We start from the raw sequence: 23,632 nt of genomic DNA, 5'->3' as shown, positions 1-23,632 counted from the left end.
CAAGCATTGAAGCAAGAGAATTTGCAATGTCAGTTACCACGTCAGATTGGCTATTGTTGTTAGCATCGACTGCAGGAATTGCCTCAGATTGGTCAGCATTTGTGGGGTTTTGGTGCCTGTCCCGAGAGCAGTCGACGGGTTTATGCAAATGACATTCTTATCTTGTTTATGATGCTGAGTATCTGAGATGATATATATGCTTATTTAGTTGGCAAAGATCTGCTTGCCATTTCGGATAAATGTTCGAGTGTAAATAAACTAAATAAGTGATGCTGAAATCGAAATGTTACATATATTCAAATAGCATGGCATACTTGATTTGGGAACAAGAACTGCATTTATTAAGAACTATATAAGACTAATATATCATAGTATTAGAAAATATTTGTACATAAATGATGAAGATGATCTGTAAAGACCATAGGTTTCGACTTTCGACTGATTTAGCTAAACGGTTACAATCACCTATGTGACAAAGTAAATCTGCAATTGAAATAAGTGGTCTATATGTAATATCGGCCTGCTGTTATTTATGTACCATCTCAATCACACAGCAGACAGATTCTGAGTACAGCCTTCAACTTTTAACCCAAGATTAGAGCCATATGTGGCATTGCTAAGGAGAATGGTTTTTTTAGGGTGATCAGGTCTGAGCTTAGGAGCAGCTTTTACTTGCACAGTTTAAGAAGCAAGCTAGGAGTCCACTGAGGCCTGACTCTACGGGTTCACCTCCACGGTTCTGTAAAACTTTGACAAACTCGTTCGCACTTAGATCACCATCACCGTTTGCATCAAATACATGGAAGATTATGTCCATCACATTGTCTGAAACATTGATGCCACATACCTGTGTAGATTAATTGATATTTAGTATCCACATGAAAGAAGCTAATCAGAAGTAACAGATAGATTGGTATGTCAGAATGTACTTTGGAAGCTGCTCTCTGGAGATCTGATTTTGTCAAAACCCCATTAACCTCGCCGTAGCTGAAAATGGCCAAAGAGAAAGACCGCAGATTCTTGCGTAGCTCTGCAAAATCTTTAAATTCCTTGTATGTAATTTGTATGTTGTTAAGACGTGGGGCGTTGTTAATATCGTCAACACGATCAAGCAACTTGTATAAGACACTGAGATCAGCAGATGCAACCAAGGACAAGGCAAAATCTTTAGCTGTTATGGTTCCTTTTGATTTGTAGTCATAATGAGCAAATTCCAAGCGCAACATCTTTCAAGTTCAATAATACATGAAGAAAAACGGGATCAATTAAACCGACTGAGATAGAGCAATCATAAAATGACTGGGAGAGTCACAGAGAGAATTAACGTACTTCCTCGTGTAAATCCCTGAAAAACTGAACAAATCTTTCATGCTTGAGGCCTTTTTTGCCGTCTTTGCCGAAGAAGTACTCGAGTATGCCTCCCTCTTCTACACCAACTTTGACCCTGTGGCCGTCCTTGTTTTTATTGTTGTGATTTCGCATCAATGCCATAACTCTGTTAAACTCTTCCTTATCAATGTCTCTGTTAATACATGTAACAAGTTAGATCGAACTTTTCAACCTTTTTTGGAAACCAAGATTTTAAAAATGGATTTCCTATTGACGAATTGAAATGCCATATTTAAGTTACTCACCCACTGTTGTCAAGATCGAACATTTTAAAAGCCACAGTAAAACTCGATTCAGGAATGCTGAGGAGAGTGACGAAAAACATGTACCTAATATTCATGATAAATGTGGTTTTATATGAGTATATATGCTGCTGCATTTGATCCTTGAATTGGATTCAGATGCGCAATAGGTATGTGTAAAATAATAGGATAAGTATATAATGGGGACATTTAATTTGGAGTACTACTCACTCTTGAAATGAAATGAGGCCATCACCATCAGTATCGAAAAGCATGAAGAATTTAGAAGGAGCACATTGCAATTCTCCAGGAACATTTTCCCCTCTTAAAGAGCCTTCTCGAACCCGATTTGAATCATAGGGAGGAAACACAGGAACAACAGCTCGCATCAAGTCCCCCGGCGTCATAAAGCACTCTCCGCTAGGGGTTCGAACTGATGCAAAGTAATTGAAAATCTATAAACACAAACAAGAAGCAAGAGAGTGCGTGTTAGTAGAATATATATATGTACGATAACATGCATGTTTCTCATGCAAGTTCCTTCGTTTAGACAACTTCAATTCAACGATGCATATTATTATACCTTTTCAGGGGTACTTCGCTCTCTTATCTTTTTTTCATACGTAAAGAACTTCTTTCTCCTAAATGTATCTGAAACAAGATCTATTAATTAGTACACGTCTCTCGTAATTTAGAAATGAATTTTGTGAATGAAACAATTAAGGTACTGTACTTGAAAAGAGGGACTTGAATTGTTCTGGGTCCTGCTCGATTGCCCATGCTGCCTCCTCTTTGGAATCAGCAAAACAAACAGAGGCATTTGGATCCAAGGAAGCAGAAGACCAATAAGAATAGCCTATGCTTGACCCGAGAATTAGAACCCCTGAAGAAACTGACCTCTGAATCAAATTAAATGTACTACGCTTATTAGAGGAGCCTGATCTACTCTTGTAATTGTACTCATTGTTACAGCCAAAAGTGCCACCACATGATGAGCTGATCGAAGAAGACGAAGATGGCGATGATGAGGGTTGTGATTTACTGAACAATGTGCAAGAGCCGAGTCGTTGAACACCCAAAACAACCCCTGAGGATCTTCTTGAAGATGCCCAAGAAAACATAATATGAATCTCGATCTCTAGCTATGGTTTGCTACTTTGGTTACTGAAAGATGGAGCTTCAATTAGTTCTAACAATTCTTACAGAAACTGAAAATGGGCGAGAGATTGATCAACTCTTCGTCACAAAGAGAATGAGTGGAGGTTATAATGTGACTGAGAGAGAAAGGAAGAGAGAATGGTACAGAATTGAATTGATTTCCAGTGAAGAGGTGTACGGTTAGTTTTGGAGCGGGAAAAGTGGTAGCTCAAACCTTTGACTGAATCTCTTCTCCTAACGGTTTTTTAAAAGTTCGTTGGTGGTTGTCGTACGTGGTTCTATGTGTTTGTTTCCATCTATGGCACAAACTCATTCATGGAGTTAGGATTTCACGGAAGCATTTCCTAATTATGATCGAGAGATCCCACCAATGCTACTTGCATGTGATTGATGAAGATATGTGGAGTTCTATACAAGACACTAAAGCTAAATCTTAATAAATTTTATTTGGGGCAATGATATAGGGCCTCAATGAGGCCTAAGATTTGTGGCCTCAAATCCTAGGTGTCATGCCATGTAAGTAAATAAAAATTTATTTTCAATTCCATATAATATATCTTGCCACATCATACTATTTCAATACCAACTTTACCCTTTTACATTTCCTTTTAGATGTTAGGAGGTGAATCAATTACATTAATAAATTTAATTAGGTGAAAAAAAATATCAGCTATTAATTATATATTAATTTAAGGGATATTTGATCAATATTTTTCTTCATTTAATTAAATTTTTTCCTTTAATGTTTCTTCCCAAATGGCATTAATATATTGAATTATGTGTCAAGAAATAGACGTTAACTTTTCTTTCCAAATATTGATTAATTTCATCAACAAAAATATAGCATTAGTAAATTGAATTTGGGAAATACTTATGTCTAAATTAAGAGGTAAGAAAAAATTACACGTTAGCAACCATTAATTAACATCTACAATCTAAGTATAAGGGAAAGACAAACAAAAAGTAATAAATTCATATCTAACTTTTAAATCCTAGCTACATAAAGAGAAAACAATGAACAAAAGAATAAATACAATTATATGAATATGTATTTTTCACATTATATTTTCAAAATTTGCAGGAACCCAACAAAGGTTGAATTCATATACATGTGTTATACAAATCTGTTAATCGAATGTACGTGCAAATCTATTGACTAAATTTCATGAAATTTTTTCTACTCTTGATTGAAGAAAAAAAAATTGTTATTTAAATCTAAGCATGAGTGTAATGAAAAAGAAATGAAAGAAAGCCATTTTTTTTAGAAGAAAGCCAAAATAATTTTTGAGGTAGAAAACCAAAATAATTTAGAGTCATTAGATTTTGGAAGGATAAGATGGTCTTTTTCTCAAAAATTACGTGGCATGATTTGACAAATAGGTGATTTTTGTAGATGACATGGCATGACACCTAAGATTGAGGCCACAAATCTTAGGCCTCATTGAGGCCACAAATCATTTTCCTTTTATTTATTTCAGTGAAATTGCATTAAACACACTTTAACCTCTCGAATTAGAATAATAATTCACTTGATAACGGTTAATAATACCAAAATATTATCCCTAATATAATAGCCCTAGTGATAGAAAACTTCCAACTCTCACCCAGTCACCCTCATCCTACAAAGCTAAAAGTAAGAAGGGTATCATATCTATTAATTAAAATTTTTTGAAACGATCGATTTTTTATTTTCATTTTCATGGTATAAATAATTTTTTTTTCCATTGGATTCGATCTGTATAGTAGAAAAATCTCTAGCACACAGTTAGTGGATACAAATAAATGTACTATTTAGCATTTCAAATGGAGGACATTGCTTTCTTCAACCATGAGTTCCCGCTGAGCATGGGAGTCTCTGTGGCCAAGCACAGGCTAGAGATACTCAAGCTTACCAAGAAGGAAAATGAGGGTGGCGGTGGTCACCGCCACCACCCAAGGTCAATTTCAAGGCTCGGCTGGGCGCTCATCAAAACCAAGAAGTGTTTCAGCAAGTAATTTACAAGATTGGCTTTCCAAGAGAACGAGATATCATCGTCCCCCAGGCATGTGGCTGATCAACCAGAGAAGTATCAAGAGCATTGGAGACGAAGTCTGGTGAGGAAGCCAAAGGGTCATGAAAACTGCTAGGAGCATTGCGCTATCGGATCTGTTGGATATGAGGATTCATGAGAGGTTGATGATGGCCCCTAACCCTAAGAGCTTAAAGCTATCAGGACCCTTAACTCGAAGGTCAATGAGAGGCTCATGTACACAGCAAATAGGAGCCCTAGGCTCACTTCAGGTCCTATGGTGACTGACAAGTCAATGGTTTCAGCAAATAGAAGCCCCAAGGCATCTGGACTGTTCGATGGACGGTCATATGATCGGCTGATGGCATGGTGACGAAGAATAGGAGCCCGAAGCTGTCCGGACCGCTTGATGGAAGAGTCACTCCATATGAGAAGGAACGGGTGGACGTTGATTTTGATGACCATTCACTTTGGACTACTATGTTTCAGGATATGAAACCCACTTGATCATTATTTTGTGCTTTTGGGTTGGTTAATTCTGCTTTCCTTGAAATGCTGTGTTCCGAAGAGTCATGAAATTTGTAGTTTTGTACAAGTCTAGAAATTTTTTCTTCAGATTGCACTAAAATTTGACTCTTTTTTGGTGTGTATTAGACTATTACGTCTAGTAACCATATTATTGTAATTTGTTTACCTTTGAGTGAGCTCTGGGTTGAGCTACTAGCTATCAGCCTAGCTAATACATAAATACATTGCCACATTGGTTGATGCTGCTATTATGTAAAACACAATATGTTGCGTCCATTGACAAGTAGCTAGGTACAAGTTAATGGGGAAGCTATTAAGTAACTCATATATTTTAGTGGCAAGAACTATTATTCTTATTTTTGTGGATGATTGGTGCCTTGGCGGTCAGTTTGAAACCCAAATAATAGAATCATAATGGTTTGCTCACTTCACCTTGGGCCTCAAGATTTAGGGCGTAGGGTCCGGTGCATAGGTTGAACTCATTTATTTAATTATAGACGATGGTGTTCAATTGTTCCATAGTAACTGAGTAAAAAAATTGTGCTCAATTACTTTTAGATATAGATCCAATGATAGAAAATAAAATAACTCACATTCAAAACTAATTATTTCCTCATTGAATCTAAATTCAAGGGACTGAGCATAAATTTCTTACTCAATAACTGAACAGGTGAACATTAGGTTCATGTAAAACTATCATGTATAAATGGGTTATAAGCTTGAATCAAGAGCAAGAACTACGTACCCCAACAGTCCCAACAACTTCAACTGGCACAAGAAATTTTTATTTTAAACACTCTCAATGCAAGGTAGCTTATAAGTCATGGATTGAATGCCATAATTAACCAATTACTATATATAGAGCCAATTGATCAATATTAATATAGATGGAGACTCATGCAAGTGGTATTGATAATGATCTAGCGAGCTGCTTTCTCTGTGTTGCTGTCAAAAGCAATTGCAACTTCAATAGTTACCTCTTTCTCTTTCTCTCTATCAACAACTTCCAAGGTCATAATGGACACAGAGAGATGACTTCAGCCTCGATCATACAAACTGATGAAGAAAATCAATGAGCCCCCTCCATCATTTAAGCTAGCTAGCTATAGCTGATAGCTCCCCCCACCCGGTTGTTTCTACTTATTTAGGGTAGACCGGTAGCAATACTAGCAACTGCTTCTTAATTCTAATACCTCCTCTTTTCAATTCCCTCCTGATCGATCTGTGTTAGAAGATCGAATACACGTGTTCATGAGTCAGTAATTAAGCCGAGAATCTGATGTGCCTGACCGAAATCTTTCCAGCGTCATCACTCGGCCCAGATTTAAGACGCTGGAAAGATTTGGTGATCAAGCGGTTCATTATTATCAGAGGTTGAAAATTATGGTTTTTGAAGCGGTTCAGCTACGTACATCAGGAAGCAAGCTACGATCAGTCCATTTTCCCTGTATTATTGTATTTAATTTTGCCATGCATATAATATATTTATATCTTATGTTTAATTTATGTTGCTAGTTCAGTTCCTTCATGTTCTGTATGAGGGTGTTCTATATTGATCTGCTGGGTACGTATGGATTTTAATTCCTTAATACGTACTTCCTGTGTTCTACTGCTAATCTGTTCTAGTTGTTTGCTGTGCTGTGATAGACAATTATACTACTTCTACGCACGTTGCTTAATTAATTAGTAAATAGTATGAGAAATTCTATGAATATCTCCACAAAATGGCCTGCTTTTTGTAATTTCGTCTTTTACTCATGTGGTTATATAAGGAATTGGACAGTTAAACTAAAGATCATATATCAATTTGGACAAGAAAAGTAAATGTTAAATTGGGATTTAGTAGATGTTTTGCTAGGTAAATAATTTCAGATGTATTAAAGTAGCACCGATGCATGCTTTGTCAACTTTACAGAAATCCAAATATAGACTTTTGTTGAAGGATGTCGATATAATGTGTGCCTTTACAAACTAGGGTTTAGAGTTGTAATAGGAATGTGTTCTAGGTATTCAATTGTAATCAGATTCTATTACCTTTTGGGTACCTTGTAACTCCCTATTTAAAGGGCTCCTATTATCAATAATAAACACAATTTCATTCTCATACAACACGTTATCAGCACGAGTTCTAACCCTAGCCCAAAAGAAAAAAAAGAAAAACCCTAAAGTTGCTGCAGCCCCTAACCCGAGCCAAAAACACCAAAAACTACCTCCTTGCCGCAAGCCACTGCAGCCTTCTGCTGCCCTTGCCGCGCACCAGCCCACCGGCCTACCTGCAAGCTCGCGTTGCCCAGCTCACCTGCAGCCCTAGCTGCAAGCTCTCCAGCCTCCTTGCAGCCCCACCGCGCAACTGCCCCTTGCAGCCCGCGCATCAGCCCAGCCGCACTCGGCCTCGCCTCCCTGCAGCCCAGCCGCACTCGGCCTCGCCTCCCTGCGGCCCAGCCGCTCCTGGCCTAGCCTGATCAATCACCATCTTGTCGCTGCTTCGGCCTAGCGCCCTCCAACCACGACCCACGACCCACCGCCCACCGGCGCAGCCTACCCACGCAGAGCTGCTACCCCAGCCAGCCTCCAGCCTTCTGCAGCACAGCCGGTGCTGCCCCCACGCCCACAAGCAAGAACCAGAAAACAAGAAGAAAAGAAGTGAAGAAAGAAAAGACGAAAAAAAAAGGAAAGAAAAAGGGGCAGGCCTGGGCCGCAGAAAAAAAAAAAAAAAAAAAAAGGGAAGCAGGCTTGGGCCCGGAAAGAAGAAAAAAAAGAAAAAAAGAAAGGGAAGCAGGCTTGGGCCCGGAAAGAAGAAAAAAAGGGAAAAAAGAAGGGAGGTTCCGACCAGATTCCGGCAATCCTATTTTAGCTACATGCCTGTATCAACACGCGCGTGTATAAAGAATCGTGAAGTAAAGCTTTAAATTATCAAGTAAGTCTTTACGATTAAAGTTCCTGCTTTCTTGTATTTAAATTCCTTTTATTTTCTGTAAATATTGGAATATATGTTGCCAAATGGTTTTGAGTATTTAACAAAGCGGAATTGTGGGGATTCATGCTTAACGAACTAACAGTGTTCGTATGAACTAAGAGTGTTCATAATTAAACGAACTACGAGCATTCGTATGAACTAAGAGTGTTCATAATGCTTGGACTAAGAGCGTCCACAAGCATCAAATTGTGACCATATTAAAACATCATTGTTTGGTCTAATCCAAAAGAGATTCTTGGAAATTGATTTCTTGGTAGCATAGCTCGGAAATCTTATTGTTTTAGTTTTCGTGGAAGTTTAACTCCGAAACTAATATATCTTCTCTTCTTATTTTCAGGATGTCGAAACCACAGTTGGGTAATCGATGTTGAGAACCATCTCACTTCAAAGGGAATATTACCCATAATCCAGGCACCTAACCCGGATCTTGTGTTCGGGCCAACACCTATAAAGCATGCTCAAGCAGTTATCTTGATGCGATGCCATATGGACAAGGCACTCAGATTGGAGTATATGTCGATCAAGAATGCAAGAGAGCTATGGGTAGTGCTAGAAGAGCATTTTGGCAATGTCTAAGATTCCCTCCTCCCTGACTTGAAGGTTCAATGGAACAATCTGCACTTTGCTGATTTCAAGTTTGTTGCTAAATATAATTCAGAAGCTCTTCGCATACAGTCTATGTTGAGGTTTTGTGGACAACCTGTCACAGAGAAAGAGCTAATTGAGAAAGCTCTCTCCACCTTCCCCGTTTCAGCCATTGTGGTATCAAAGCAATACCGTACTGAAGTCAATGCTAGACAGATCACGAGGTTTCATCAGCTTATCAATGTTATATCTGTAGTTGAGAAACATGATAACATGCTCGTGAGGAATTATAATTCAAGGCCCATTGGAACTAAGAGCGTTCATGAGGCGAATTATAATGCACCCTAAGAAGGGCGCAAGGAGCAGTACCCTAAGAATGGGGGATGTGAGGGACGTATGGGCCCATATAACCGCCCTAACTAGGAAGGAAACCGCAAGTTTGGTGTGGATACACGTGGTGGTAATGCCACACGTGGGAGAGGAGGTCGGGGTATCCCTAGCCGTAATGGTTGCGCCATGGGTCGTGGTGGTGGCACCAACCCTCCTAGGGAACGCCTGCAACGTACACAACGTGCACCTCAATTAAAGGGAGGCAATCACAATGATGAGTGTCATCGATGTGGATCAATTGAGCATTGGTTCACGCAATGCAAGGCAAGCGTGGAACTAGCAGCAAGATACAAGGCATATAGGGACCTGAGGGAGCAAGAAGTGTACCTTGCAGAAGAAGAAGAAGATGGTAGAGATGTCAATCTCACCATAGAGGACTTCAAAGCTGAAGATGAAGTGCACAAGGATGCAGCAAACTTTGATTAGATTAGTCCTTTTATTTTTCCAAGAACTTTTGTAATGGCAATATGCTTTAGTCAATAAATGACAATTGTATTAACTCTTTCTTATGTGGCGGACCCAATAAAATGTGATGCATGTCTAGGAAAGTAATTGAGATTATTGGTACTTAAGAGAGCCTCGCTCCACCAACATCTCTCTCTACTTTCCTGGTCATATTTGATTGGAGTTACCAAACGGATAGAGTGACTACAATGTATCTTAGTTTGATTTTATTTTGGATTAGATTTTGGAAACTTTGATGTAATCATTGGCTATTAATAAAGTGTCAATTCTTTTATTAATGTCTTGGACATACCTTAATTCAAACTTTATTATATAAGAGCCAATGGTTTTCATGTGGAAACACATTATGAGAATAACAGAGTTCCTTTGCATCACCTCTAATGACTACGGACATAAACGAGTATTAGAGAAACTTATGTGTCGCTCTAGTGGGTTGTATGCAACCACTATTTGAGTTATTGAATCCAACCATGTCATGAGAGACGACTTATGGGATTCTGACACATATAGGCTTTGGCATGATGATCCGTGTATTAAAGACTTTACACGGACATCCATTTTCCGAACGAAGAAAAGTAAGAACCAAGAATTGGTTCGAGGAGCTGCACATGCGCCTCATGGCACCATGATTGTGCAAAGATCGGCCACACATGGCCGGTGCCGCCTACCCCTTGCGGCAAATACATGGCATTGACGCCATAAACCCTTTCAACTCCTCTCCCTACTTTTCAAGTCCATTGTGACATTGTGGTTTAACCAAAACCTTCATTGGTTGATTATAAGGCCCATGTTTCATTCTGTAAAGTCTGTTATTTAGGATTGAGACCATCCTATGCAAAGGAGATTGAAGAAATAATTCCATTCTCACAAAGAATCTAAGGGAATTTTGTGGATTTGATCAACCAACTTGCGGACCGTATAGATGTTTTATGGTGTTGGTTGATACGCAAACACGTTGGTCACGTGTTGTGCCATTATCCACTCATAATGCTACTTACACTACACTCCTAGCACATAACATATGGCTACGGGCTCACTACCTAGATCACCCCATTCAGTCAATTTGACTTGATAATGCTAGAGAGTTTACATCGAAAATTTTCGATGACTATTGCATATCATTGGGTATTGATATCAAGTATCATATTCCCATGTACACACCCAATTGGTCTGGTGGAAAAGCCACCATTAAAAGACTACGATGGTAGCCCGGACTTTGGTAATGCGCACCAATATTTCCTCTTGGGTTATGCAATATCGCAAGCAGCTATGCTCCTTCGTCTACGACTCATAGCATCCACTCAACTTTTATTTGCATTACAGCTAGTGACTAGGTTTGAGTCTAAATATCTCGTACTTATGCATATTTGAGTGCGCGGTTTATTTGCCAATTGCGCCGCCACAGCGCATCAACATGAGTCATTGCAATGAATGCATATATATATATATATATATATATATTTGTGTTGGCCATAGGCCTCCAACTATAAGTCCGCTACGTAAAACCCTTGACAGGCGATCTCTATTTCGCTGGATTTGCGAATTGTCACTTTGATGAGACAATCTTCCTGTCGTTAGGGGGAGATTAGAATGTCAATGTTCAACAGGAACGACAAGAATTTTCGTGGTCTGTCCCCACTATGTCTCATCTTGATCCCCTAAAAGTGACGAGATCACATATACCTGCTGCAAACATGCCTGCAAGGATTGATGTCTCCACAAGAGGACATGGTGCCACCCAAAAGATGGGTACGGCAACATCACCATGGATGGTGGTATGGTGGCGCCACAAAGGTGGCATAATGGCGTCATAGGCCATGGGTTCCGCTAGAGAGAGTAGGAGACCCATAGGTTCGATGGATTCTCGCCCTAAGAAGAGAGTGAGTTTGGCACAACTTGATCCATTGATCATTGATACTCAAAATCCATCTCATGAGAATATTTTGGATTGTGGTTATGTTCAAGAGACATCGTTGGGGGACGCCTCAATGTTAGAACCAATTCCTGAGAATATAGAGATCTCTACGAACTACACTAGTGTACATTAGGACGTGGAATTGTTGAGACCAATGACATCGAACCTTACTCCGTTGAAGAATGCCAACGTAGAGAAAATTGGCCTAAATGGAAAGATGCGATCCAGGTTGAATTGGATTCACTAACGAAGATGAAGGATTTCGGGCCTGGGATGCCAACACCTCCTAACATAAAACCTGTTGACATTAATAGATCTTCGTTAGATAGCGTGATGAGAAAAAGAGATGGTAATCTCGCCTTATGGCGCAAGGTTTCTCACAACGCCCTGGAATCGACTACGAGAAGACATATTCTCTCGTAATGGATGTCATTGCACTCCACTACCTTGTTAGTTTGGTAGTTTCCAAATAACTGAACATGCAGCTTACGAATGTGGTCACTACGTATCTCTATGGGGATCTAGATACGGAATATAATGAAGGTTCTTATGGACTTCATTTACCCAAGTCAAGTGGCTCTATACCACGGAGTGTATTTGCAATGAGGTTAAAATGCTCGCTAAAATGACTACTTGATGGGAAGGGATATGATGAACTATGGCCACGCGTTTCCATGACAAGTTCCGGATTTGCAATTGTCACGGTTTATGTTGATAAACATAATTGAAACCCTTGAGAGCTAAGGGAAACCGCTGAACACCTGAAATCTGAGTTTGAGAGGAAGGACCTTGGGAGAACACGGTTTTGTCTAGATTCAGAACTTGTATACCGTGTCAATAGATGCTTTGCATTTTGATAAAGTCAAAGATGCACTCCCATGGTCGTCCATAGTCTTGACCCTAAAAGGGATCAGTTTCATCCCAGGGATGATGACGAAGACTTGTTAATAGCAGAAGTGCTTACTTATGTACAATAGGCGCATTATTGTACTTAGCACAATACAAGACCGGACACCTTAATTATGAACTTGTTGGCTAGATATAGCCTTGCGCCAATGCAACGTCATTAGATTGGTATAAAGACAATCTTTCGATATTGAGAGGTACGATTGACATGAGCTTGTTCTATCCCTACAGAGAGAAAAGAAATGACGGAAGTGTGGGATCAGACCCCACAAGGCAAAATGCCACCTTCCGTGCTCCTCCTCCCCTCCATCAAAATGACAACAAGCACTTCTAAATATTGAATTGAACCAAATCCGATCAGAGGATAATGTAGCAGACTTATTTACTAAGTCGTTACTAAAATCCAACTTCGAGAAACATGTGAAGAACATCGGATTGAGAAAGTTATCCGAACTCCTATGATTGTAGCAATCAGGGGGAGATATTGACATCAGGGGGAGGCATGATGTCTGCATGTTGGATCTCGAAGAGTGAAGGACGTGTTATGCTCTTTTTGTCCTTCGACCAGGATTATTTTTGTCCCACAGGGTTTTTGTTACCTGGCAAGGTTTTTAACGAGGCAATAATCAAAGCGTCACCACCAAGTTTGAGCGGCACAAGGGGGAGTGTTGAAGGATGTCGACATAATATGTGCCTCTACAAATTAGGATTTAGGGTTGTAATAGGAATGTGTTCTAGGTATTCAATTATAATCAGATTCTATTACCTTTTGGGTACCTTGTAACTCCCTATTTAAAGGGCTCCTATTATCAATAATAAACACAATTTCATTCTCCTACAACAACTTTGACCATTGCAATAGGTCATGAACCAACTTCATGATTTTTTTGTGACATCAAAATACCGGGTATTTCTAAATGTACCAAGCAATTAGAGGTGGCAAACGGGCCGGCTCGGCCCGGCCCGGCCCATTTTAAGCGGGCCTAGTCGTGCTTCGTGCCGTGCTTGGGCCGGCCCATTTATTATCGTGCCGGGCTCGTGCCGGGCCCGTGCTCGTGCCGGGTCAATAACGGGCCGTGCTCGTGCCTACCCACTATAAAGCACGATTTTAAAATCTTAATTTGAACAAATACAAATTAATTTTATTTAATTATTTAGAAAATTAAAATAAATTAAGTTCTACAACGTTTTTCTTAATCTTAGCTTTTTAAGATTAGATTTCTAATAATTTTTTATATTTCACTATAAGAAAGAAAGAAAAAAAAAACTCAAAATATATTGTTTTTAGTATATTATTGTGAGATTAATCTTTATTAATATAATGAAGATTTAGTATCTATTATTCTTTCCTTCATTCTATAGTTGTATTATTATGAGATTAGTCTTTATTAATAAACATATATTTAATATTTAGAAAAAATACTTATGTCAAAACAATGATATAATGTTTTGTTTCATTATTTTGACAATATAAAAGAAAGTATTAGTGGAATTGTCATGGGATTTTAGATAAAAATGTCATATTCAAATCTCATCATTGTAGTTTTTTAATATTTTTTTTTTAAAAAAATGAAATTTTGCGTTTGTAACGGGCCGGCCCAATATGTCGTACTCAGGCCGTGCCGGGCCCATTACGGGCTCGGGCTGGGCCGGGCCAATGGGCCAATATTCTTAGGCCCAGCCCGACCAGTTATTCTAACGTGCTCGGGTCGTGCCGGGCCACTAACGGGCTTGGGCTGTGCCGGGCCCGTGCCGTGCTCGTGCTTTGTGGCCCGTTTGCCACCTCTACAAGCAATTATCTAACTAAAGGCCTGCTCACCTAAGGGACAGTTTTTAAGGGACTGTGAGGGACAAGTGAATCTGACGGCTGAAAATAAATGCACAGTTTTAAATTATTATAATTTCTGCTTTTATATGTAATACATGTGGTTAAGATACATTTGTCCCTCACAGTCCCTTAATACTGTCCCTTAGGTGAGCAAATCTGTATCTAACTATACCCATCAATAGCTTTCCCATTGATTACATGATTGAATGATAAATGTTCATCACAGTCGCTTAATATTAGGGTTACAAGTTCATGCACGGCTTTAATGTATTTAAAATTAAAAAAATGCAAAAAGATGAAAAGACAGCGTTCAATTCAATTTCAATTGTGCCATATTAAATAAAACTCTATCTCACAATTCGCAGAGGACCAAAAATAGCATGGGATGATAAAAAAGAATAGCACCCGATAGGGAATAAGACAAACAGTGGTGTTCACCTGGTCAGTTGCTGACTAAAAAAATTATGCTCAACAACCCTTAGATTTACATCCAAAGGTGGAAAACAAAACACCTCAACTTACTAATAATTCTCTCTGCCCTTGGATTTACATCCAATGGTGGTTGAGCATTATTTTCTTGGTCAATAACTGACCAGGTGAACATTTTCGATAAGACAAAATAGAATAAATGAAATGCAAGATCACAAACTGTTAAGAGGCTCGAAAGATAAAGCATAAATAGAATCAATGGTGGAGATTTATCAAACGTAAATTTAAGGGGCCAAGGGCTATCCGACTATCCCTATCATGAACACATTACATAATAAAAAAATAAAAAAAAATAAAAAATATTAAAGACAGAGATAGTATCTGATTTCATGCACTTGCATAGGTAGCTGTGAAGACCAAGGCAGCTAGTGGTTTCAAGAACTAATGGTTTCACCTACGATGGCCCGTCTGGGATTGAACATCAATCAATCAACAACTCCAACAATCTCAAGTCCTCTGCTTTAATAATAACTAGAAAGAGGCGCCCCGCGCGCTGCTGCGGCCTGCGGGTTTTATTATTGTCAATCGATCCAATTATAGTAATGCATTTTCGTTAGGTTGTTTTTGATAAAAATAAAAAATAAAAATAAAGACTAAAATGTGTAATATAGTTGTGAAAATATTGATCTATATTACAATTTTGATATATTCTTGTATTTTAATAACAATTGGAATTGTTTGAAATGAAGAATTTTAGAACATGAAGAAAGATATAATTAAGGAAGTAACCCAAGGATAGAATTCTTATTCTTACACAATTCAATTAACCCTGCATGGCACTCTCTTGACATTACAAAAGATCTAATACAAATTCAGAGACATCTCTAGTATGACCTGTACCTCCAATATGCTGTTGATCCTCTCCTACCGCCCATTCCATAACCCCACTGCAGATTAAGATTGCACAATGTAATATGTTAATAACTAATCTGAATTACAAATACAAAATTCCATCCTTTAGCTTAAAGAGATTAACAAAAAATAAACCATAATGCTGAACTTAGCAATGAAAAAATCACACACAGCAAACACGAACCTACTCTTTTCGTGAAACTTTTTGTGGTCACTATTTCTCACAAACATGATAGAGCATTAATATTATAAACTACACTACAATCAACCACTCTATGGAAACCCTTATTCGATAAATTCTTATATTCATGAAGAAAGATCTTCCAAACTTATGAAAGCCATCAGGTGAAGTGGTGAACATACTATAGAATTCATATATACAAAATCCAAACTTCCATACATCCTGCCATAGGGGTGCATAGGACCACCATACTACATTTAATTCTCCACCAAAATAAATAAATAAATAAACAAATAATTTTTTTTGTGACAGAACAGCTTCTTTCCAGTTTTGGCCAATGTTCCTTTCCGCAGAAAGCAAAATATACAATGGTAAATTACATTGATCAATGATCATACATATATCTCTAAGAATTAACAACAGAATTGGGTCCACAACCAAGGTATTATGTGTGTATACTATCTGCACAAAAATGCAATTTGAAACAGATATAGATAAACAGTAAAAAAAAATAATGTCCGAACACCCAAAAGCTACTTTTGTAGTTTTTCAAATTACCAGAACACTCTTAAACATATAATGAGGATATAATGACTGCATATATAAGTATCACAAGGGAGTTTAAAAAAAGGGCAACACAGCTTTGAAAAGCATATGATTATCCACATTATGGATCAAATTCCATAAGAGAAAAGAATTCTATGAAAAACATTAGGCATACAAAATATCCATACTCAACTGCTATAAGAACCCTACCCATCGCTGTTACCACATTCAGTTCTCAACTGGTAGTGTTAAAATCCCAAGCCCCCTACCCCCAAATATATTAAAGTTATATGTGCTCTCCCTTCAGAAGGACATACGTACTGCTATATTCAAACAACAAAGAAAACAATATGCTACTTGTTTCACGATGATCATGAACTAATAACCATATCAAACATACAAAAATATTTGATCCATTTAATCAAATCTCATCAAAATTGACAAAAATTGATTCTTCAAAGTTAGCCAAACAGTAGATAAAGCATAAGCTTAATTAGTCCTAGATACAAAAATAAACCGTTTAAATTTGTAATAAGTCCAATTTCTCTACTGGTTATGAATTAAGATTAACTGTTAAATAGAATTCAAAGACAGCAAATTGATTTCTAAATCAGTAATAAAACATGGATCCGTTGGACCTCTAAATGTTGAATAATCACCAAATTCATACGCTGCAAGTCTTTCTCTATTTCAATTCTTCTACATAAATCAGTTGCCAAAGATTAGCAGAACTCAGAAAATCAAATCAAGAATGAGTATCAGTATACACTTCTTAAGCACATGGTCGAGGTTGTGAAGATCTATACATTGCAGCACAGAATTTAGACAAACAAACACAGATGGAGTCATCAAGTTACAGATTCATTTGTAGTCAATGTATTTTCAAAGAAATGGAAACTGAACAAAACAAAGGTGCAGTAAGCTTCAAAGCTTCTATGAATTGGATTAGTAAGTGCTTATGATTCTTTTCTGAATAGATACAAAATCCCATACAGATAACTCTAGAAAATCCAGACTTAATTTAATTAAAATACTTCAAAGGTAAAGATTGATTTGTGAGATCGTCAAACCCATAGAGCAATAACCCTGTTTCATATACCATCTTTTAAGCATAAGAAGAGTTCCTCAACAGCATATAATCTCACACCAGCAGACCAGCTCATTTTAGTTTTCTACTCTACTCTGTGGCCATGGCTTTAAAATTGTACTAAAAAGTTCAAAACTTACAACTTCAAAGAAATTAATCCTCTAGAGTTCTCAGAAAAACAAACCTTATCAAAAAATTTCTAAAGATTTAAACTTGAGCATGATTTCTCCGACAATTCTCATGCTAAATTCAACAAAAGTCTAGACAGCAAGAACACTTACCAAATGAGGTCTTCTTTGCCGAATCTATTCCTGCACAAAAAAATAACATGCATAAAGTAAAAACCCATAACCCGCCCACCTAATTACCCTAATCAAAAGCAACTAGAGAAAAGGAACAAAAGCAAAGCATCGATGATCTGACCACAATTACCTTGATCAAAATCCAAATTCACAAATCGCAAGCAACAAAGCTCCGTCTGATGCCAAAAAAAAAAAAAAAAAATTATAAAAACCCCCAAAAAAGAAATTGGTGAGAAAGAGCCTACAATAATACCTAGGTTGCACCATCAAAACTCCTCCAAACGACGACTCTATCTCTCGATCATGGAGGAAAACATTGATGTAACAATCAGTTGTAACTGGGTTGCACCGATACGTATCCTCTCTTTCTCTTTTTCTCTCGGCCGCTTTCTTTCTGCTTTTCACTGTCCGGGAATAAGATCAGAGAGAATGAGAAATTGTGCATGGACAATGCACTGAATAAGCCAAAACAAACCCGAAGATGAGTTCGCTTGTTCAAAACTGATAGTATAGGGCCACAAAGAGTGAATTCCTAAAGAAATTGTATTGGGTACTTGAAATTAGAGGAGATTATGAGCAGAAAGAAAGAAAGCAAATCCAAATCACAGACGAAAAGCAACGAACCTAACTCTCTGAATGTCGTTTATATGGCTGTAGAAGACATGGAGGAATCAGTAGTGGCACGATTGGGATCAACGATTTGGGTGTAACAGTAGAGGTCGGTGTAAACAGATGCTTCCCGAAGAAAGAGATACAGTCCAAGGTTGAGGTCGGAGTAAGTAGAGGCTTCCGAACAACTGAAAACAGATATTTGTAGGACGATGGCAACACCGTAAGTTGAGGGAAAACAGAGGGCAAAAGAGTCATTTCTCACCCCAAGATAAACAGTAAAATGAATAGTGCAAGCGCTTTAGTATATAGTAAATGTGAATTTGTAACAAACATTTCACAGACAAGCACAACTCATTGAGCACTAGTTTCCCATACTAATGACCTAATTAATTGGAAGCTCCATTGCTAATTTTGAGGACGACCTTGCTTAATGCGCCTCTGAGCTCCATCCAAGAGTTATCTTGGGGTTTACAATGCTAACAGTATTATTAATCTTGTATTTTTCCTTTTATACCTTCAAGTCTACCATTCAAATTCGAGTTTTTACGAGCTGACAAATCTTTTTTTACCATATTAGTCAACAGTTGTCAATCATCCATTGATGCTAGCAAAGCTCTTATAAGTAGTTAATCTTCTCTATAAAGTTCAACTCCTACAGGTAGAGCCATGAAGCATAAGAGGATTTGGCACAAGACAAGCTATGAACAATTTTGTCTGATTATGTTATATTATAGACACTAGGCAGCTTAATTAGTTCTAAGCTATTGCCTATTTTCACCTTGGGTCATACTCAAGCATGTAATTTTTTACCCTTCTTAAAATTCTTTTAAGGAGGTTTGTTTTTTCCCTTGCTGGTTTCTTTGATTCCCTCCTTAATTCTACTATCATGAGCAAAACCAAAGACTAGGCTCATAAAATAATATTCATTACAATTTGTTTTCTAGAGAATGAGAAAAACAAACAAAAAACACAAAGCTACCATAGCTCCTTCAATACATAAACTCTATTTATTCTAAACAAGATCAGAACTTTTATGTTTATCATGTCATGAACGTGTCATGACATAACAACATGCATGGGATGCCATCATAATCGATCTTCCTACAGGAACACTTTATTGGTCCATCTTTGTCATCGTGGAAGTACAGTACAGTGTATTTCCGGTTAGGCCTGCTGTGCTTCGAGATAGAATAGATACGACTGCCGTGACGTTAAACAGATTTCTCTATAACCAGCCCTCCAACTCTTTTAATTTCTTTCCTTACAAGATAGAATACATTGTCACTATAACGGTTGGCACTTGGCAGCATGCTCCTCCAACTCCCTCAGCTGCTTGGCCAGCACATGGCTTAAATTGATAGAGTCATAATCCAACTCCTTCAACCTGTTTCTAAGCCTGCAATGTGTTGATCTACAAATGGCTGGCACCAACTCTACCAACTTTATTCCTCGCTTCAAGTAATCCTTCACATACCTATTCATGTCCTTACAACGTTGGGTGCTCCTCATTTTAGCAAAAAAAAAAACCTCGACAATATGTTTCTGCCCATCTTTCACGCTTGTCATACATTGAGGCAAACCAACCAACATTTGAAGAAGAATGTTCCTTTATCATGCTAGCCCACCTTTTCTCAAACTGGTCCGGAGTTAGTTGATCCCACATCAACCTCCGAAATGATTTTGAAAGTTTGGGGCATTTATTGTTGGCAGTAACATTCTTGCTGATGTGCCAAGAACATAAGCGGTGGGGACATTTGGGTAGGACCTTGTCTAATGCAGATCACATTGCCTGATCACCATTAGCTAGGACTGATTTTGGTTTCTTCCCATCCATGGATGACAGGAAGGTCCCTAACACCCATGTATATGACTTAATATTCTCGTCCATCAATAGAGCACATCCAAAAACAACGCTGGTGAGGTGGTTGCTACATCCGACAAACAGAACCAGCGGCTTCTCATAACAATTTGTGTTGTATGTGTTGTCGAATAAAAACACATCTCCAAAACAACCATACTTAATCAAGGTTGTGGAGTCTCTCCAAAAAAGGTTGCACAAGCAGTTCTCCTCATCAGCACTAAATTTGCAGAAGAACCTCTGATCCCTATCACCTTTGCCATTCAAGCATGCAAGAGCAGCTCTAGTGTCGCCCTCAAACATAATTTCCCTACGTGTGGCGTCCAGCTTATTGTACAGATCCTTTCCCCTAAATCCAACATTCACATAACCCTCTGCTTGGTCCACCATATATTCGTAAGTGTGGCATGTTCGAACGCATACATTTCAAAGGGCCATTACATAGGCCACATATGACAACTTACAATTACCACGTGACCGCAACAAATGGGAATATGTTTTTGGTATCAACTTGTGATTGTGTTCTGCTTCGAACCTTGTGACTTTGTATCTCATCATTAGGGGACAGTATACCACACGGAGCCAAACAAGACACTCAGTTTGGGTGGTCTTTGAGGGACTGCGCTTTAGTGGTACGGTAACATTGTTCTGCTGCTTCCGTCTTTTTTCCTTGCCAGAACAACACTATTGCCTCTCTGAAATGACCTCGTTCTTTGTCGACTTTCGCATTACATCCTTCCGAACACTAAACCCAATGGTGTGAGCATAATCGTAATAAAAAACATATCAGCTTCTTCCAGAGTAGTGAAAGATTTGCCAACCATGTCTACGTTCTGCAACTTCTAATACGATAACCCATCAAATTAATGTAGTCCTCCACCCTGCTATTACAGTTTCCATCTTCACCCAACACATGATAATTAGCGTGGTCTTGTTCGTAGTCGTCTATATCAAACTCCCTTTCTTGGGGTTTTGCAACTAACAATTAGAACAAATAACCAACAATCACACTTACATTCGCTAAAACAATGTATGAATAAATATGAAGCCGTGGAATAATCTGACATTGCCCAATATAAAAAATTAGGGGTGACGCCTATGCAGTTTCAATTCATCATTCAATGCAGTCCGTATTACCCAATTATGCATATGAAATTCTAGTCCACATTACCAAGAAGTGGTCAATAATCGTTAGCAAATGAAATAGCCTTCGGCACAGCAGTCAATTATAATGACATGGGTCTGTGAACAACGCTATGAACATATGATGTTAGAAAGGAGATGACAACTTCACAAAGGAAACAATAGACAACTATAAAATTTACTCCTACGTACGTACCTGTGTTCAAAACTTATGCATCTTCAATAAGTCGTGATGGAATGTAGACACAGTCGCAACAAGTGAAGATCACATCAATGGAAGAGAATGGCATGGCAAAGCTCCTTGAAGGTTGTGAAAACCTAAAAACTAGAGGTGATAGGAGCATAAAATGCGACGTTTATAATGTTTAAACCCTATATTTTGCTAAGTTATTTCCTTTAACTTGATCAATTTAACTTAGTTAGTGTTTTGCAGGTGTAAATGGAGTCTCAAAGTCCAAAAATGGCAAAGGAAGCATAAGTGGCGCAGAAATGGAAAGAAAATGAAGAAATGGAAGTTCTCCCAGTTTGACTAGGAAAAGGAATCCTAGTTGGAGTAGGAATCAGAAGCTGACTTGGATTCAAACTCTTAAGTCGCGGAAATTAGAAGTTCTTCTTGGAGAAGGAAACCCAATTCTACTCAGATAAGGAATATTAGTGTGACAAGGAGTCCCTGTTAGATAAGGATTACTCAAGAAGGTTCCGGAAGAGTGTAGAAGTATTGCAGAAAAGAAGTTTGTATTCAACTAGGAAACCTACTTGCATATGGAGTTCTACTCGCACTAGGAGTACTTTGGAACGTTCATGAAATATCTAGAAGTCTCAAGAAGATCATATGACGTGCACATGAGGAGGAAGTCTCAAGGAATTCGAACTGCAAACCAATGTGGAGTTTGGATTTCTGGTTGAGTAAGGATTGGAATTGCCGTGATAATCTTGAAAGTTCTTGAAGGTTCTTCACTTTTCTACTTCAGAATAGGCGTGGAAGACATGTGAGAGGCATGTGATGTGAAGGAAAATCGAATTGGACTCAACTTGTGCATTAAAAGTCAAATCCATTACAGATTCGGATTACTGCTTGTGCAGATCAGTCAATTTCAATGGAGTGCATAAATCGCTCAGAGCTCAGAAAATTATGATCTTTATATGGTTGGAAAGCTACGGATGTCTAGTTTCCAGAGATTTTTACGGTTCTTCGATAGCTATTTTCTAGAGAAAGTTATGACCATTTTAGTACACTGAGGTCAATCCTATGGGAAATCTGTTTTGTGTCAAAGAAGTCCTAGATCAACACGAACTAAGAGAAGTCAAGTAGAAACGAATTGGGAGTACCTTGAGACGTTCTCCTATATATACCTAGTGTATTTGACGTTTCAAGGTTCAGAATTTTCTCCACAATTTCGATTTATGACTTGTTCTCTCTAGTTTTCAGGTTTTCGCAATCTTCAAGGAGCATAGCCATGATCAACACTTGTGCACCACCTTGGAGCTGCTTTGGACCTTGGGACGTGATCAAGGGTTGTTCATACCATCATCTTTTCATGTATTTTCACGGTTGTGGCTTGTTTGTAGTTAGAATTTCTGCTTTGGAATTTCTGTTGTGTAAACTGAAACTATGATGTGACAAACCTGTTTTTGGATGCGATTTTGATGTGCTTTTGATGTTTAATGTGTTTATGTGTTCTTGATCTTTGTTGATTGCCGAATTGATAGAATGATAATCTGAATTTTGTGCTTCATTACATGTTAACGATTCACTTGGTCTGACAAACATAATAGGATGAATTGCATGTAACTTGCTAGTAATTAGGTTTGATGCTTTGCATGTGAAACCTAATTTGAAAAAGTAGTAAAGGCTTGCTTTGAGTCGAAATCAGATTATGCATGTGTTGAATAGTTTTAACATGCTTGGATTCGCATGTTCATCAATTCTTTCTTAAACTTAATGATTTGAAAACGAATTTTCAACGTATAATTGATTTGGTGCTTTGCTATTTCGACTAACATAAGAAAGAGAGTTAAAAGGGACATTGGTTGCTTTGATCTTTGTGTCTTGGTTGATGGCGTTCTTGGTAATAAATAAGATTAAGGGATGCATGAATATGTTGTTCTTGAATGGTCCTTGATGAATTGTTTTCCAAAAAATTCTTCTTTTCCCACCTTTGTATAGAAA

General features: G+C 38.1%; 2 protein-coding genes across 2 annotated transcripts; both read right to left on the bottom strand.

Moving 5' to 3' along the window:
* Positions 1-353: 353 nt before the first annotated feature.
* LOC112177888 (calcium uptake protein, mitochondrial) lies at positions 354-2,911 on the bottom strand. Its single transcript, XM_040511252.1, has 7 exons — positions 2,365-2,911; positions 2,215-2,282; positions 1,863-2,086; positions 1,635-1,718; positions 1,330-1,522; positions 930-1,226; positions 354-847 (listed from the first exon to the last, which is right to left on the bottom strand). The coding sequence occupies exons 1-7, from the start codon at positions 2,750-2,752 to the stop codon at positions 656-658; spliced, it is 1,446 nt and encodes a 481-aa protein (XP_040367186.1). The 5' UTR covers positions 2,753-2,911; the 3' UTR covers positions 354-655.
* A 17,330-nt stretch (positions 2,912-20,241) lies between these two features.
* Positions 20,242-20,709, bottom strand: LOC112177887 (protein FAR1-RELATED SEQUENCE 4-like). The gene has a single exon (XM_024316128.1). It carries the CDS (start codon positions 20,707-20,709, stop codon positions 20,242-20,244), a length of 468 nt encoding a protein of 155 aa, XP_024171896.1.
* Between the last annotated feature and the right edge of the window lie 2,923 nt (positions 20,710-23,632).

The sequence above is a fragment of the Rosa chinensis genome, chromosome 7, assembly GCF_002994745.2.
Source record: "Rosa chinensis cultivar Old Blush chromosome 7, RchiOBHm-V2, whole genome shotgun sequence".
Taxonomy (NCBI): Eukaryota; Viridiplantae; Streptophyta; class Magnoliopsida; order Rosales; family Rosaceae; genus Rosa; species Rosa chinensis.
Note: the sequence above shows the minus strand (reverse complement) of the source record. Positions and strands in the feature narration are given on the sequence as shown.

Coding starts and splice junctions, on each gene's coding strand:
- LOC112177887 (XM_024316128.1), bottom strand. CDS start 20,709: ATGGTGGACCAAGCAGAGGGTTATGTGAATGTTGGATTTAGGGGAAAG.
- LOC112177888 (XM_040511252.1), bottom strand. CDS start 2,752: ATGTTTTCTTGGGCATCTTCAAGAAGATCCTCAGGGGTTGTTTTGGGT. Junction 1,719..1,862: donor GGCCTCATTTCATTTCAAGA/GTGAGTAGTACT, acceptor CATGAATATTAG/GTACATGTTTTTCGTCACTC. Junction 1,523..1,634: donor TTCGATCTTGACAACAGTGG/GTGAGTAACTTA, acceptor ATGTATTAACAG/AGACATTGATAAGGAAGAGT.